Below are 16,521 nucleotides of genomic sequence, written 5' to 3'. Positions count from 1 at the left end.
CATGTGTACCATTACCTTCATCATAAAAAAACAACTTCTCATCAACATTGAGCAGCTAACCCTGATTTGATCTAAAAGAGCAACGCGCGTTCACATGTCTGCTGGAACCATACAGCGGCCATCCGCCAGGCTGTCTGGCCACGACTGGTGGTGCTGGAGTGGCTAGATGTTAATTACCTCGCCAGGTAGACAGGAGGTCGTTGGTTTTCGATCCCGACCCTGCGTGCTCTCTATTTGGTCGCGTGGATTTTTTTACGGGTCCTCCGCTTTTCCCCCTCCACATTTAGAGACGTGCGTTTTTGAGTATTTGGCTGCTATACATTTCCACATAATGATAAACCACTTCGTTCTGAACTACATAGCTGAGTGGGCCTTACCTGGTAAAATAACATTTGTTTAGTTCTCGTTTTTAGTCTTTCAGGCCAACACCGGCGGGCCAAATCTCCGCAAGGCAATGCCAACGCCAATGCCGTGTGCTTTGTCTCCGCCGTGGTGTGGTTGCTGCCTCGCCCGTCCGGCAGGCGGGACTCGACAAGATCAAGGAGTGCGACCGGCTGATCCAGATGAACAAGATGGCCCCCGGGGAGAAGGACGGAGTTGTGCAGAGAGTGAACGTCATGTCGCTCGGCCTGCAGGGTGAGTGACGAGCACGCGCCCCATCGCCTCCTCTCCCCGCTTCACCAGACACCAAAGACAAAAATCCCCGTATAGCCTTACCAGACTGTTGGGGCAAGTGCTGTTAGCGAGCACCTATGAAGGACGGAATGGCACACGAGGGGGTGGGTGGCCAGCACCATGCCCGGCCGCCTTTGCCGTCCTCGTGGCGATGTTTATACACAGGTAGTTATTTGAGGCTGAGTCTTCCGAGGAGAGGTCCAGGATCAGTTAAGATATTCGTCACCGATGTTGACCGTGAGCGGGAATCAAACTCGGGTTGCCGGGTTTGTAGCACAGCGCACTAACCGCTCACCGGACACCACCACCGCCCCCCCCCCCACCTCTCAATGAGATTTTTATACTATATGCGAAAAAAGTTTTGCTGGCTGGCGCGGGGTGGTGCTGTCACTGTGCACATATGCGCGGTGACGTCACCCGCATCTCGCGGTGTTGATCCGGGTTCGTAGGTCATCGTGAAGATGACTTAATATAAGCAACAATTTACTACAGAGGAGTGTAGTTAATCGAGACTTGCCCAGTAGAAATCCGGCCTTACTGATGGGAGTGTTGTACAAAACTTGGCCATAACAAACCAAGGATAATGGGCAAGCCTTCTCGGCCAAGCAGATAACCTCACTCGCCGTGCACGCCGCTCCCGCAGTCGACATCATCATGCGTGACCTACTGACATCACCACACGTGACGTACTGACAGCATCACGCGTGGCCGACTGACATCATCACGCGTGACGTACTGACATCATCACGCGTGACGTACTGACATCATCACGCGTAACCGACTGACATCATCACGCGTGACGTACTGATATTATCTCCAATTCAAAAACTGACGGGGGCAGGAGTGGGGGGGGGGGGCGGGCAAACGCATTTTTGGAAATCTTCACAGGATCCACGCACACGCGTGTCGCCGATTTTGATTCCTTTGCGTTAACTTGGGAGGGGGGGGCCCCCTCCTTGCCGTCGCAGCCGAGGTCAACAACTTCCACGAGAGCCGCATCCGCGACTACAAGGAGAGCGTGCGCCAGCTGCTCTACAATCAGATCCAGCTGCACCAGAAGGCGAGTGTCCCCCCCCTGCCACAGCGCAGAATGCAACCCGCCGCTGTTTCGGCGGCCTCGGAGACCCGCGCACGGGGGCTGCCGGTGCCGCTGCGTTCCCCCGGCGGTAGCGAACCCGGCCCGATGATGTGGCATAACGATCGATTGGGTGCGACGATCCTGCAGCGAATTATTTATCGATCGCATCATTGTCGGCGCGTCGTCGCGCCGTGCAATCGGACGCGCCGTGCTGTTGCACGCGTTTTGTTCTCGCCCGATTATTGAGCCGGGTCATCGTTTTTTTGTTTTTCTGATTGGGTGTACGATCACAATCCAACAGTAATTCAATCAAATGAACGAGTTAGAATTGTGTGGCATCACCGATCACGTGCATACGAGTGTACGGAAGGCGGTTGTTGCAGTGGTTAGCGCGATGCGCTACGAACCCAGCGAACTGAATCGATCATTTTCTCGAACTCGATTGCATTGGACTCGGTTGCATAAAGTGTTTCATCTCAGGCCACCGAGGGAACTCAAACTAGTGCAATCCAGTCTCAACCCACATCGGTTGCAACGAAATTGTACATTTGCATCACGGCCATTAATCAAACGAAGATCCATAAAACCTGGCGACCTGGTCTCGATTCCCAGCCACAGTTGTGACATCAGTGGCGAAGTGAGATCCCAGGCCACCCCATTCACCAACCCACCACTGACCAGCATCGTCGACACAGCATGGAGAGGGCTCTCATCCAGCAGTGGATTTTGAAAGGCTGTGTATTATTAATATGACAAAAATGTTATACTGCTAAGGCAGTGGTGCACAAGCACAAATAACATTCACTCGAATGCCGTCTCGTCAATAACACTGCCCTAAAGGGAGAGAAAAAATGTACAGTAAAACCTTGGATTGCGAGTAACTTGGTCAGCGAGTGTTTCGCACGACGAGCAAAAATGTAAAATAAATATTAATTTGATAAACCAGCGAGGTTTTGCAATACGAGTAGTACGTATACGCTTTGTCTGCCAAGCGTCACGTGATCACAACTGATATAACAGTGCTTTGATATACGAGTGCTTTGGATTACAAACAAGTTTCCGGAACGAATTATGCCCGCAATCCAAGGTTTTACTGTATTGCGAATAGTTTGGGAAATGCTCCTTCTCCATAGCAAAGAAGAAGGCCCACTGCCCGAAACGTCACCTTTTATATTTATAACGTAAATATTTATGTAGAATGTTTAGTTTTATATGTTAGTGTTGTCATTCATGCAAATTGCATCTCTCGAAATCGCCGAGGGACAGCAAATGAGCGGGAAGGCGGCAAGCCGGGCGGGTGAGCCGCGGCTACCCATAATTTCCCAACCTTTGCAGTCCTCTATATATGCATATTAAGATTTTTTTTTAAGCCAACGAATGAATGTTATATTTATTTGTATATGTGAAGCCAACACGCTGCTTGCATGTGTTTCAGCGCGGCTGTACCAGTCGACGTTACCTTGCAGGATTGCTTGATTGCTGGGAGCCGCGGTGATGAGATGTTAACCACCTCGCCTGGCATGCTGCAGCGTGTGCATTCGATCCCGACCCTGATGCCTGTTGTATATTTGGAGTTTGCGTGTCTATCTCCACGTGGTCGCGTTGGATATTTCTCCGGGTCCTCCGGTTTTTCCCTCCACATTTAGAAACGTGTGTTTAGAAACATGTGTTTAGAGAATTTGGCTTCTATGAACTTCCAATTGATAAGCAACTTCGTTGAGCTATCATTCATTTGTGATCAGCTCAGTGGGCCTTACATGCTAAAATAAAAAAAAAATGTTTTAAAATAGTTTTTAATAGCATTTCGGCACATGGCTTCCGTGTCACTGAACTGATGATGACAGCGGTTATTTTTTTGACACAGATCGCCGAGATGATGAGAGAAGCCTACATGCGGTTCGAATTTGAATCCTAGTGAAGACGAAGACAACGTGAAGTCGCCCTCTTTATTTTTGGACCGTTATCCTGACTTGCAGTAATTTTTCCATAAACAAACCAACGTTGATAAGAAGAAGAAGATGAAGAAGAAGAAAAAAACACCAGGCTTTCCCCAGTTTTCGGTTTCTGGTGAGAATAAGAGCACTTTATATTAGTTCTAAATTGTTCGGGAAAATTATCGGTTAAAATGAAAAATTAAATGAAAAGTGTCTTTCCAAAACAAACCTCTACCCGCTGTCGGAATAAACATGGATTCATCCTTTGTGTCGTTAAACAATTGCTTTGTGGGTGTAGGGAGTACGAAGGAGAAATACGCTAAGTGACCAGAGCTTAACGCGTGACTTCCACTACGCGATGAGTACTGCTCTTCATTCATTCATAGATTAAGGCACCACGACTCTGACATTGTTGGCAAAACCAATATGCAAAAGCTGTTGTGGACAGTGCTCAGCGTGGGAGGTAAAATAATGGGTTTTGAGTTTTCTTCTCACAGAATTGTCTCCATCGCCTCTTTAGCTAAGAGGCCCATTGCTGTAACTGGCACTAATTGGAAATTATACTGCGTCTGAATTCCATGTAATCGTGCATCCCTTAGAATCACATCAACCGGTGCTGACGGTCGGTACAGAATATCCCTCCAAAGCCCTGCTTATTAAAATTGTGCGTCGCCACAAGGGAGAAAAACACCCTGCTGGTCTGCATGGTGCGGTCTCGCCGTGCTCCGTGCGTCCACAACGCGTAGCAGCTCCGTGCCAGAACGAGCCAAACGAATGACGACGTGAGCGCCACTGCGTTGATGCACCGGTACGGAGCGTCCATGGGGTATACCGCATTCTCCGCATTTTTGTTTAGAGCAAAAGTTGTTACGCGCTTTGGGGAATGCGTCTGTTCTTTGGGAAGACGTGCGTTCATCTGGTTGTTCAGAAGACATTTCCCCGCTTTAAAGCAGTGCGTTCATAATCATTTTCTGGGAAGATGGTTTGCCACTGCAGTACATCCCCACCCATGAGGACAGAAGACTGCCACCAGATGTTCAGAAGCCTCTTGCAGAAGACATCCTTCCCCCATTATAAAGCAGCGTGCTCGTAGTCATCTTCCGAACGATGGCTGTTCATAGTGATACATTGTCTTGCAGATGATGCGCGTTAATCTAATTGTTCAAAATGATCGTATGGGAGACATCTTATGTTTTTAAAGCAGCAACGTCTATAATCGTCTGCTGAAAGACTGCTGTCCGTAGCAATACAGTATTCTCCCGATTATATAAAAAAAAACCTTTATTTTAAATTATAATTGAATGGAAAGGTTTTCGGGGTGCATCTGTTACCTTCCCACAGCATCTTATTCCCTGGAGAAGCAGGACCTCGAAATCCTCGTGGGCTTTAAGGAGAAAATGGAAAGAATTGTGGGTGTGGTTGGAGAGAACGTTACAAGAAATCTTAGGCTTTCGTGACTGCAGGAATTCATATTCTTGCGGTCTTTCGGTAAAGTCACGTCGATAAGGTTCAAAGAAAATAACAAAAAACTACGACGTTTCCATCGCAACACAAGCGGTAGTCATCGGGGGAAAGGGGTTACAATAAAGTCAGTCTCGTCGTTCAAAGGCGTCTCCCCTTGCGTGGGAGTTCTGTACGGACTGCACAAACATGGCGCTGTAGAATGCAGTGACCGTAAGGTCGAGCTAAAGGTTATTAATCCGAGTCAAGACGCTGATTCTCAAAACCTTTTGAGCACCCATTGTGAAACTCGATGTAAATTGCTATTGAGAAAAAAAACCCGACACAAACGCAATGCATCTCCGATTAGCACGGTTGGCTAAGTATTGTGCGAAAGAAGTTCAACACATACATTTGGTTAAGACATTTATTATCTCAGAATTCTACAGTATTTCATATTGGCACGTCAATTCCTTTGTAATGTTTTCTCTTTTTACTTTGTGAAGGCACCGTTTTAGTTTTCTTCAGATCCCGGTTTTGGAGTTTCACTCACGGAACACCACTGCCCTACCACCTGGCGTGGATTGCATTGCAGTTGTAGCGTGCCAATTGTAGCGCGTGGCACGTTTGTATCAGACCTCTTTGAGTTGGTAAGTTTCGGGGGAAAAGAAAAAAATTATATTTTCTTGTAAAAGACTTTCCAATGAGATTGTATTAAACTGAAATGTAGAAAACGCCACCAATTATGATAAAATGTGCCTTTACATTTAAACGCTATAAGAAATACAATTGCTGAGCTTATACACGTCACTCTTACAAGAGCCGTGTTGTAAAACGCTGTGCCTAAGAGATGTCAAACATGTAAAAACCTGGAGCGGTGTTTAACCCATGCTCATCTGGTCTCGTGCTCGTCAGCAGCTCCGATCCGGGGCTGGTGTTTCCGGTGTGCGGTGATGCGGCTGAGCGTTAGCCGCTGGGTGTGTGCAGAGGTTTGCGGTTTGAGCCCCGTGGTCCACCCTGGTTAATACTGTTGGGTGTAATTCATCTTTGTTACGACGTGCCTTCTGCTTGACTTTGGATGTTAATGGATCCTGTGACGTTTGGAAGAGGGTGGGCCAAAGTGTGTGCTGGAGTCACGGTGCAAATTAGATTGTTTTTAATATACCCGCAGATTACTCGATTTGGAAATGCATCGCAGCTTTGCCCCCTACTAGTAACCGACTACAAAACTACTCAGGCTAGGGGAAGCGTAGGACTTTTGGTAATGACCTTGCGCGATAAGAACGGCACCAACACCACATGGACTCATTACTTGATTCGGCGTGCGCGCAAGTCACCTCGCTCATAGAGCGGTGCTTGTTGAGGGCAGTAGAGAACGCCTCTGATTTTCCTCTGCGCGAGATTGGCTCCCTTTGCGCGAGTGTGTGTTTTTTTATATCATATTTCCTCCTACACACGGCATATGTGAATCAATAGGCCAATCATGCCAAACAAGACCGACCCTCTTGAAACAGGGCCTCGAGACCCACTGTGTCGGAATGTCATTGTCGAAGTGCCAGTATGAAAACTCTTCGTGGTGCGCTCACTCAAATGTCGCCTCGGTGGAAACACCACGGTGTCGGGGATAGGAACAGTCCTGGAGTGTGCCGGTCCTCGCGTTTGGCATTGAGAAGTGCCGCTGGTGGCGTGCCGTCGGTTATTCCGCTCGTTTTGACCACTGTGCTCCCCCGTAGTCTGGTGACACATCCTAAAAGCAATAGACCCGTTTAAACGACGTGGAACTTATTTCTGGGAAAGCAATACTCGTATGATTACAGTATTTAGAAATGTATTCTCTAAAAATCATCAATAAATCCTATATATATTTTGAAAGCTTAATAGCAGTTACTGTGTATTGGAGTATGGACCATATATATATTTTTAAGTGTATTCATAAAAAAAGTTATCATCACTTTCGCATAGTGTAAGGTAACGAGCCGCATGCATAAGAGTTCCATTTGTGTTCTTGAATATTTACATGCTTTATATTGTATTGCTGAAGTGCCATACATTTTTACTTTAAGTAGGGCTAAGAATGCTGTGTTGTTGAGGTATTATGTTCAAAGGTGATTATAAAGTGGCTTCAGCGGGCAGTCTGTGCCAGTTTACAGACGTGACGTTCTGTTCCCGCTGCAGGCGCACGGTCATTTCCGCCGTGCAGGTTTCCAGATCATGCACCTCCACCTGCTGTCGAGTGGACGTCGGGAAAACCTGCGGGGGCATCAGTCGCATGCCGACATGCCCGGGTGATGTGCTGTGCCACCCGAATGTCTGATCTCACCACCCAACCCAAATAAGCAAAGGGTTTTAAGGAACATCTAACGCTTAACTCATTTGTAAAGTTATCAGTATCACCGGCGGTGACCCACGCACGCCTGTAATCCAGCGCTGTGGAGGCGCGTTGTTGGTGGATTACACACCGATGTTGCGAAACTCACTGTGGGCATTCAAATGTGACAAATCCCGTCTCGCCAGGGGAACGCAGCAAAGCAGAGGTATGAACTCCACCTGTTCCGTCAGAGTTTCCCCCTCGCGCGCTATGTGGGTTTTCTCTGGACGTGCTGGTTTCTTCCCACATGTAAGCGCTCATTTACTTGGCTCGTAACGCCTTAACATGCGGAGGACCGCAGAGCTTGGGCAAATCGTCGGCAACCGGCTCACCACGTGACTGCCTTCCTGCTTGCTCCTGTGGTTCTCCGTGCCTCCCAAGTTGAACTTACTCCAAGTATGGTCAGCGAGCCTTGTCTTCCAAAGGGAGGTCACGTGAATCCCAATGGCGCTCGCATGGCTTTACAGTACATGGCAGACAGGGCCTGATAGGTGGCATGTATGCGGTGCCATGTATGCGGTGCCATGTGCAGTTCAGCCGTTGATGATGATAATTATTCAGAGATAATTTGCTCACGTATCCAAAGAGCTCGTAATTATAATCGCTTTTCTTTGCTTAGTGTAACGTTATTAGATAAAATAGCGATCGAGCTAGTAACGGTGCATTTGTATTTCTTAGGCTCTGCTTCGAGACAAAGTAGTTAAATACCACAAGTGTTTTCATTATTGCAGGTCAGAAATGTAGTTGAGTGTATGTGCAATTGAGTCGATGGAAAGTGCATTGTTTATACGCTTACAAATAGAAGTGTCGGTCATTTGTGATTTCAGAATGTTACAGCGTGAAATTTTTATTAAACGTACCAATTATTATTAATTTAATAAAGGGGTGGGGTTTTTTCGCTATACAGCACATATATGCAGTACATGAATTGAAAACTCATTTCTTTAAAACTGCTTTTTTGTGTTTAGTTTGTTGTCCTTCCCCCACACCTCCGATTAGCCACGGTTGGCTACGTACGGTGCGAACGAAGTTCAACACACACATACATAGTGCGACTTGCAATTAGCGTTTGTGAATGCCCCCGCCCCCACCCCAATCACCGGGGCCCGCTTTTCCATCCGGCTGTTGCGACGGCTACCTTGGCGCTTGGCAGTCAGAATGGGCACAGCAGCAGCCTCTGTGGGCGCCCACACACACACAGAGGGTACCTCGTGACGATGCCAATCATTTTCTCGTGCAGAGAGAATAAAGTATGTCTTATGCTGATGTCTTAGAGCACAACAACACAAAACAAATAAAACGAGTTCAGGAAATATTGTGCGTAAGCTTGGATTATGTAACACGTGTCGTGAATGTTCGTTTGTCCCCCCCGGAAACGTTTTTCATTGGTGCAGAAACGGACGTTTCGATGTCGCGCCGAAATGAGGGCAACCCTTTGATCAATGCGCTTGATTTTCTACAGGCTATCACTCATTCCCCATTCATTCAATACATTCGTCGTCATTGACTGTCATCGATTTCGCTTTCACTGAATTCACCCATCATCAGATTCGCCCGCCACGCCTCCCCCTCCCCATTGCTGCCTCTCATCGATTGCACTCGCCTCATCACCATTACATTCGTAAGTTGCACCGTTGTTAATTCTCTGTAAAGCGCCTCGGTTAAGACCCCGCACCTGGAGTCTAGAGACTCCACACCTGGAGTCTAGAGACCCCGCACCTGGAGTCTAGAGACTCCGCACCTGAGGTCTAGAGACTCCGCACCTGGAGTCTAGAGACCCCGCACCTGGAGTCTAGAGACTCCGCACCTGAGGTCTAGAGACTCCGCACCTGGAGTCTAGAGACCCCGCACCTGGAGTCTAGAGACTCCGCACCTGGTGATGAGACCCCGCACCTGGAGTCTAGAGACTCCGCACCTGGAGTCTAGAGACCCCGCACCTGGAGTCTAGAGACCCCGCACCTGGGGTCTAGAGACTCCACACCTGGAGTCTAGAGACCCCGCACCTGCAGTCTAGAGACTCCACACCTGGAGTCTAGAGACTCCACACCTGGAGTCTAGAGACCCCGCACCTGGAGTCTAGAGACCCCGCACCTGGGGTCTAGAGACTCCACACCTGGAGTCTAGAGACCCCGCACCTGGAGTCTAGAGACCCCGCACCTGGAGTCTAGAGACCCCGCACCTGGAGTCTAGAGACCCCGCACCTGCGGTCTAGAGACCCCGCACCTGGAGTCTAGAGACCCCGCACCTGGAGTCTAGAGATCTCGCACCTGGAGTCTAGAGACCCCGCACCTGGAGTCTAGAGATCTCGCACCTGGAGTCTAGAGATCTCGCACCTGGAGTCTAGAGACCCCGCACCTGGAGTCTAGAGACCCCGCACCTGGAGTCTAGAGACCCCGCACCTGGAGTCTAGAGACTCCGCACCTGGAGTCTAGAGACCCCGCACCTGGAGTCTAGAGACCCCGCACCTGGGGTCTAGAGACCCCGCACCTGGAGTCTAGAGACCCCGCACCTGGAGTCTAGAGACCCCGCACCTGAGGTCTAGAGACCCCGCACCTGGGGTCTAGAGACCCCGCACCTGGAGTCTAGAGACTCCACACCTGGAGTCTAGAGACCCCGCACCTGGAGTCTAGAGACCCCGCACCTGGAGTCTAGAGACTCCACACCTGGAGTCTAGAGACTCCACACCTGGAGTCTAGAGACCCCGCACCTGGAGTCTAGAGACCCTGCACCTGGAGTCTAGAGACTCCGCACCTGGAGTCTAGAGACCCCGCACCTGGAGTCTAGAGACCCCGCACCTGGAGTCTAGAGACTCCACACCTGTGGTCTAGAGACCCCGCACCTGAGGTCTAGAGACCCCGCACCTGGAGTCTAGTGACTCCACACCTGAGGTCAAGAGACCCCGCACCTGGAGTCTAGAGACCCCGCACCTGAGGTCTAGAGACCCCGCACCTGGAGTCTAGAGACCCTGCACCTGAGGTCTAGAGACCCCGCACCTGGAGTCTAGAGACCCCGCACCTGGAGTCTAGAGACCCTGCACCTGGAGTCTAGAGACTCCACACCTGAGGTCTAGAGACCCCGCACCTGGAGTCTAGAGACCCCGCACCTGAGGTCTAGAGACCCCGCACCTGGTGACGAGACCCCGCACCTGGAGTCTAGAGATCTCGCACCTGCGGAGTCTAGAGACCCCGCACCTGGAGTCTAGAGATCTCGCACCTGCGGAGTCTAGAGACCCCACACCTGCGGTCTCTAGACTCCACACCTGCGGTCTAGAGACCCCGCACCTGCGGTCTAGAGACCCCGCACCTGGTGATGAGACCCCGCACCTGGAGTCTAGAGACTCCGCACCTGGTGACGAGACCCCACACGATGTATTGATAACGCCACATTGAGTGGCTTGAGTGGCTCACCTCGTACGCACGTTCCAATGATCCCACGGCGCGTTTATTCTTTCACTTTCGTAGTTTGCTTGATTTGCACTCGCTGCAGAGGCTTGCTAGTGACATTTACAATTGCGCTCATTTTCAACGCCGCCGCATTACGCAGGCGACTGTAAATACGATTTTCTGGGTGAGGCAGTCCAACCCATAAAAGTGCGATTGGCTTTTTTGAACTCAATCTTGTACCGAACGCTCCGATTGACGGGCGTCACGGGCAAAATTCCACGAGTTGATGGAAGTCCGTAATTACCCAAAAAAATCCAAAAACCGCGTTGCGTTTACCATCTCTGCGTGAAGACGGTGTCACAACATCGAGGTCTGCTGACCACGAGGTCGGCTGGCCCTGACAGGATGGCTTCAGGAGTTAAAGATTGTGTAGTTTTGCTGTTCCTCTTCTTCCATTGAAGGAGCGCAGACCACAGTGGGTTTACCCTGTGGCCAATAGTTTGAGATGCATGGCCACAGTCGCACTGCTGTGGCTTGTCTTTAATGTATCTCTATGAATATCTGTAGGTCTTATATAGCTGAATGTATCACTTTGAATTTAGTATATGGTCCATAGTCTGTCTGGGTTGCATTGCCACAATCGAAAACCACTATGGCTTGTGTCTTGAATGCATCTCTGTGAACCTCTGCGGGTCTCTACGTAGCTCTACGCATCTCTCCGAGTTTAGCACGAGGTCCACAGTCTGCGGCTCGTCGTCGACGCTCCATCCGTGGAGGAGACGCGCGCGGCGGCCTGTTGTGGACGTTGGGCGGGAGACGGTAGCCCCCTTCTCGCGACGGCCCCTCCCGCCATGTCACGGGTCGGCAACCTGCGGCTCCGGAACCGCATGCGGTGGCCCTTTAAGGACTGCTTCGTGACGTCATTCACATTTAAATAGAGGATTTTACCGAATTAAAAAAAGTTTCCTTGTTATTTTGGTTGCAGACCCCCCCCCCCCTACGTTACACGCGATTTCGTGCCACCTTAAACTCCACCGATGCCGTGACCAGAGCCGTGCCCAGGCTATGGCAAACCGGGGCAACCGCCCCGGGCCCCGCGCTGCCCGTCAACCCAGGGGCAATGGACGTCGTTAATTTGAATCCACATGAAGTAATGACGAACATCAATGTGCCCTCACGTGGGTAAATAAATTATGGATTTCATTGAGTTATTCTGCAGAAATGACCACACTCACGCCGGTGCTTGGACATCAGTGGAAGTTGTTCCATTGTATCTGTCTTCAACTGCAGGCACCACACAGTAAAGAATAATGTCCAGTTATTGCCTTCTGCGGAATAATATTTACGACACCGATAGCACTTAGGAACGCCTCTTTAATGTCACTTCCATGCAGCGCAAACAAGGCTGGTGGCTAAGAACGTGCGGTCTCGCGCTGTATTCTGTGTGCGCGTGTTCAAAGCCACGAGGTAGCGCCTACACGATGGAGGGGTGAGCATCACCGCTTCAGACTCGGAACGACAGGTCAAGGCACAGAGAACAGCTCTTGTTAGGATTGGGCAGAAGCGCCCTGGGTCTTAAACGGACATCGTTAGGACATCAAAAAACCCGGAAACTTCACCGAACGCCACCGCGCCTCCGGGCGAACGAGCTGCACGAGTGAGATGGCTCCGGCGAGTCCATGCAGGCAGAGAAGAGAGGGCGGACACGGCCTTGCTGGCTCGTACCCGAACGCCAGCAGCAAGACGCCAGCCACGGAGTGGCCACACAGTGCCAACAGTCCAACCGCAACCTCCCCCGCGTCGTTCGTCCCATCCACCGCCACCTCCCTTTCGTCTGTCTCTTGGCGTCGCAGCAGCGCGAGGGAAGAGGCGGCGAGGACGAGCCAGCCCGTGGCCAGACAAGTCCGGGACGTCAGCAGATTCGCGCAGCCCGGAGACTCGCGCAGCGTGACGACGACGGAGGCGCAGGCCGCCGCCTGCCCCAGCAGGAGGACGCCTCCGCTCGAGGTCACGGGATGCCGCCGGTGGAGCCTCCGGGAGAGGACGAAGTCGATCCCGAACAGCGCGGCCGCGAGCAGCGACACCGCCGAGCTCTCCCGCGGGGACGGGAGCCACGGGACGGGCGCGCAGCCGGGCCCGTGCGGGGCGCCCGGAAGGCAAGGGCGGTGCAGGTCTGCGAGGTCGGCGCTGCCCGTCACGAGGACGCGGTGCCACCAGAAGGCGGCGGAGAAGAGGAGGTAGATGGAGGTGCACACGCGCAGCGTCTCGGCCGCGCTCCGGTTTCCGGCCGAAGGTCCGCCGTGGCGCCGGTCCTGCGCGTCGACGGCGGCGGTGGCGGCGGCGGGCGCGCACCGCCACCCGTGGCTGACCGGTGCCAGGGCCAGGGTGAGGCCGTTGGCCAGGATGTTGAGGAGCCTCACCGCTTGGCTCCACGCCTGGGAATTGTCCGGCTCCTCCGAGAGCGGCTGGTACAGGAACGTGGCGCTCAGCGTCACCACCTCCGCGCATCTGAGCACCGCGGCGGCTGCAGTCATGATTCGTGGCCGCTTGAATTCGAATCGGTTTGTTATTTTTTACTTTAAATGTTTCTTACAAAGGGGATTCAACGTGTCAACCCCTTTTTTAAAGTATTTGCTGTTGAGGCGTTGGACTGTTGCTCAAGCCTGTTTAAGAATGCCTACTGGGCATCTGTCAAAAAAAAAGCTTTTAAATCGCATTGGATTCCTCCAGTACAAATAAATATTTTTGATTCCGATTTTTTTAACTGAAAAATGTAAACGAGAATCTACTCTCCCCCTCGATCGGTCTCTCGTGAGACATGGAACGTTTGAGTGCAGCTGTTTTAATCTCATTTACACCGCACTTGATCTACCCGTTTGCAGCCGGTGTCTGTCAATGTGCTACGTTTGCTATCACGAGCAGGACGCGAGTTGTGTCTTCATTTACTCCCACTTGTTTGCTTTCTGTGGACAATCTTCATCTACTGCCGATGATCCCTGTTGCAGATCTCTTGGCTCCGAGCGATCGGGTCGCTTGCTGTGAATTCTACTCCTGGTGTTCATGACCTAGATGCCAAAGTTTGAGGTCTGCCAGCCACGACGAGAGGGCTTCTACGGGAGAGTTCGGGTAGCTTTGCTATTCCTTCTCCATTGAAGGAGCGCAGGCCACAGTAGGTTTACCGTGTGGGACACAATCTGGGTTGCATGGCCACAGTCGCAGCACTTCTGTGGCTCGTGTCTTTAATTTTACATTTGTGAAGGACAGTTTGCGTGTCGGCCTGCGGTTGATTCTCTGATGCAATGTGCTGCTGTTGTCCGCCGTTGAACGAGGCCTCCCTTTGTTGAACCAGGCCACCCTTTGTTTAGCCAGGTCACCCTTTGTTGAACCAGGTCTCCCTTTGTTTAGCCAAGTCTGCCTTTGTTGAACCAGGTCACCCTTTGTTGAAGCAGGTCTCCCTTCTTGAACCAGGTCTCCCTTTGTTTAGCAGGGTCTCCCTTTGTTGAACAAGGTCTCCCTTCTTAAACCAGGTCACCCTTTGTTGAACCAGGTCTCCCTTTGTTGAGCCAGGTCACCCTTTGTTGAACCAGGTCTCCCTTCTTGAACCAGGTCTCCCTTTGTTTAGCCAGGTCTCCCTTTGTTGAACCGGGTCTCCTTTGATGAACCAGGTCCCCCTTCTTGAACCAGGTCACCCTTTGTTGAGCCGGGTCACCCTTTGTTGAACCAGGTCACCCTTTGTTGAGCCGGATCACCCTTTGTTGAACCAGGTCTCCCTTCTTGAACCAGGTCTCCCTTTGTTTAGCCGGGTCTCCCTTTGTTGAACCAGGTCTCCCTTCTTGAACCAGGTCTCCCTTCTTGAACCAGGTCACCCTTTGTTGAACCAGGTCTCCCTTTGTTGAGCCAGGTCTCCCTTTGTTGAACCGGGTCTCCTTTGACGAACCAGGTCTCCCTTTGTTGAACCGGGTCTCCCTTTGTTGAACCGGGTCTCCTTTGACGAACCAGGTCTCCCTTTGTTGAACCGGGTCACCCTTTGTTGAACCAGGTCTCCCTTTGTTGAACCAGGTCTCCCTTTGTTGAACCAGGTTTCCCTTTGTTGAACCGGGTCTCCTTTGACCAACCAGGTCTCCCTTTGTTGAACCAGGTCTCCCTTTGTTGAGCCAGGTCTCCCTTTGTTGAACCAATTCTCTCTTTGTTGAACCGGGTCTCCTTTGACCAACCAGGTCTCCCTTTGTTGAACCAGGTCTCCCTTTGTTGAGCCAGGTCTCCCTTTGTTGAACCAGGTCTCCCTTTGTTGAACCGGGTCTCCTTTGACGAACCAGGTCTCCCTTTGTTGAACCGGGTCACCCTTTGTTGAACCAGGTCTCCCTTTGTTGAACCAGGTCACCCTTTGTTGAACCAGGTCACCCTTTGTTGAACCAATTCACTCTTTGTTGAACCGGGTCTCCTTTGACGAACCGGGTCTCCCTTTGTTGAACCGGGCCACCCTTTGTTGAACCAGGTCTCCCTTTGTTGAACCAGGTCTTCCTAGTAACTTTCACCTAGAAAAACACAGTGAAACAATCATAAAACTCTGCATTGCAGTAAACGTAAATTATTTGGTGAATATACTTTGGCAGCGGCTTCAAACGAGACGCAATTTTTTTAAATGAAAAGCTGCTTACACATATGCAAAAAAACATCGGAAACTTTCTGAATAACTGCACTGTAACCAGATATAGTAATAATAGGTTTCACCCTTTTAACTGGCACAAAAACTGACACCTTTATTCAAGGCATCATGTTTGCAATAACCACAACACAAGCAGTCAAAATGCAAACAAAAGAGACAACTCTGATAATAATATGCACTGTCCTTGAATTTGATTGGTCCACACCCGAGACGGCTTTTCTTAGAGCCTAGAGCCTAGTCTCCACTGGTGTTGGACCAGAAGACGTCTTCTGGTCCAACTCCAGCGGAAACTAGACGTCTTCTGGTTGGACCAGAAGACGTCTTCTGGTCCAATACCAGTGGAGACTAGTTTTTGTGCCAGTTAAAAGGGTAAAACCTATTACTATATCTTGTTACTGGCAAAGGAGGTCTCATAATGCACTGTAACCCTCTGAGATTACCACCAAATTCGTGACTGACTGATCGATGAAAATTCGTGACTTGACCAATGCAAATTCGTGACTGACTGGTGAAAATTCGTGACTGACCGATGCAAATTCGTGACTTGAGCGATGCAAACTGTGGAGCGGGAAGCTCTCCCTCTCTCTCTGTTACAGCTGCCTCTTGTGGAGGTCGGTCTGCCAGCAAGTAGCATGCCGGCCTTGATAATTCGCTGTGTAACAAAAAATATTTTTTTTAGTTCCTGGGAAGTAAGTGTTCTTTTCTAATTGCTTTTGCATCAAAAGTATGAAATAAGTAATATTAAAAAAATACTTTTTTAAAAACACGCCTTAATGAAATGTACCGTACTGGTAATGGCAGAACTCCACGACTCCAGGAAGTGGCCCCGAAGCTTGCCACGATATTCTTAGCTCTTTCGGTAAAGTCACGTTGAAGCGAAACAATAAAATAATAAAATGTATAAAAACAATAAAAATTTCTCACGTTACCGAAAGAGCTAAGAATATGAATTACTGCAGTCACGAATGCTTTAAATC

At 50.3% G+C, this 16,521-nt stretch overlaps 2 protein-coding genes across 2 annotated transcripts in view; one reads left to right on the top strand and one right to left on the bottom strand.

The window, feature by feature from the left end:
- LOC116953040 (sorting nexin-9-like) overlaps positions 1-8,808 on the top strand; it is a 48,003-nt gene extending 39,195 nt beyond the window's left edge. Inside the window, exons 15-17 of the mRNA XM_032972876.2 lie at positions 522-636; positions 1,644-1,735; positions 3,618-8,808. Coding sequence (XP_032828767.1) covers positions 522-636; positions 1,644-1,735; positions 3,618-3,668 — 258 coding nt within the window. The 3' untranslated portion in view covers positions 3,669-8,808. The remainder of the gene's footprint in view (positions 1-521; positions 637-1,643; positions 1,736-3,617) is intronic.
- Positions 8,809-11,953: 3,145 nt separating this feature from the next.
- LOC116953051 (uncharacterized) lies at positions 11,954-16,206 on the bottom strand. Its single transcript, XM_032972903.2, has 2 exons — positions 16,072-16,206; positions 11,954-15,413 (listed from the first exon to the last, which is right to left on the bottom strand). The coding sequence occupies exon 2, from the start codon at positions 13,410-13,412 to the stop codon at positions 12,468-12,470; it is 945 nt and encodes a 314-aa protein (XP_032828794.2). The 5' UTR covers positions 13,413-15,413; positions 16,072-16,206; the 3' UTR covers positions 11,954-12,467.
- Between the last annotated feature and the right edge of the window lie 315 nt (positions 16,207-16,521).

The sequence above is a fragment of the Petromyzon marinus genome, chromosome 49 (genome assembly GCF_048934315.1).
Source record: "Petromyzon marinus isolate PM22_M1 ecotype Great Lakes invasive population chromosome 49, UKy_Petmar_22M1.pri1.0, whole genome shotgun sequence".
Classification (NCBI taxonomy): domain Eukaryota; kingdom Metazoa; phylum Chordata; class Hyperoartia; order Petromyzontiformes; family Petromyzontidae; genus Petromyzon; species Petromyzon marinus.
Note: the sequence above shows the minus strand (reverse complement) of the source record. Positions and strands in the feature narration are given on the sequence as shown.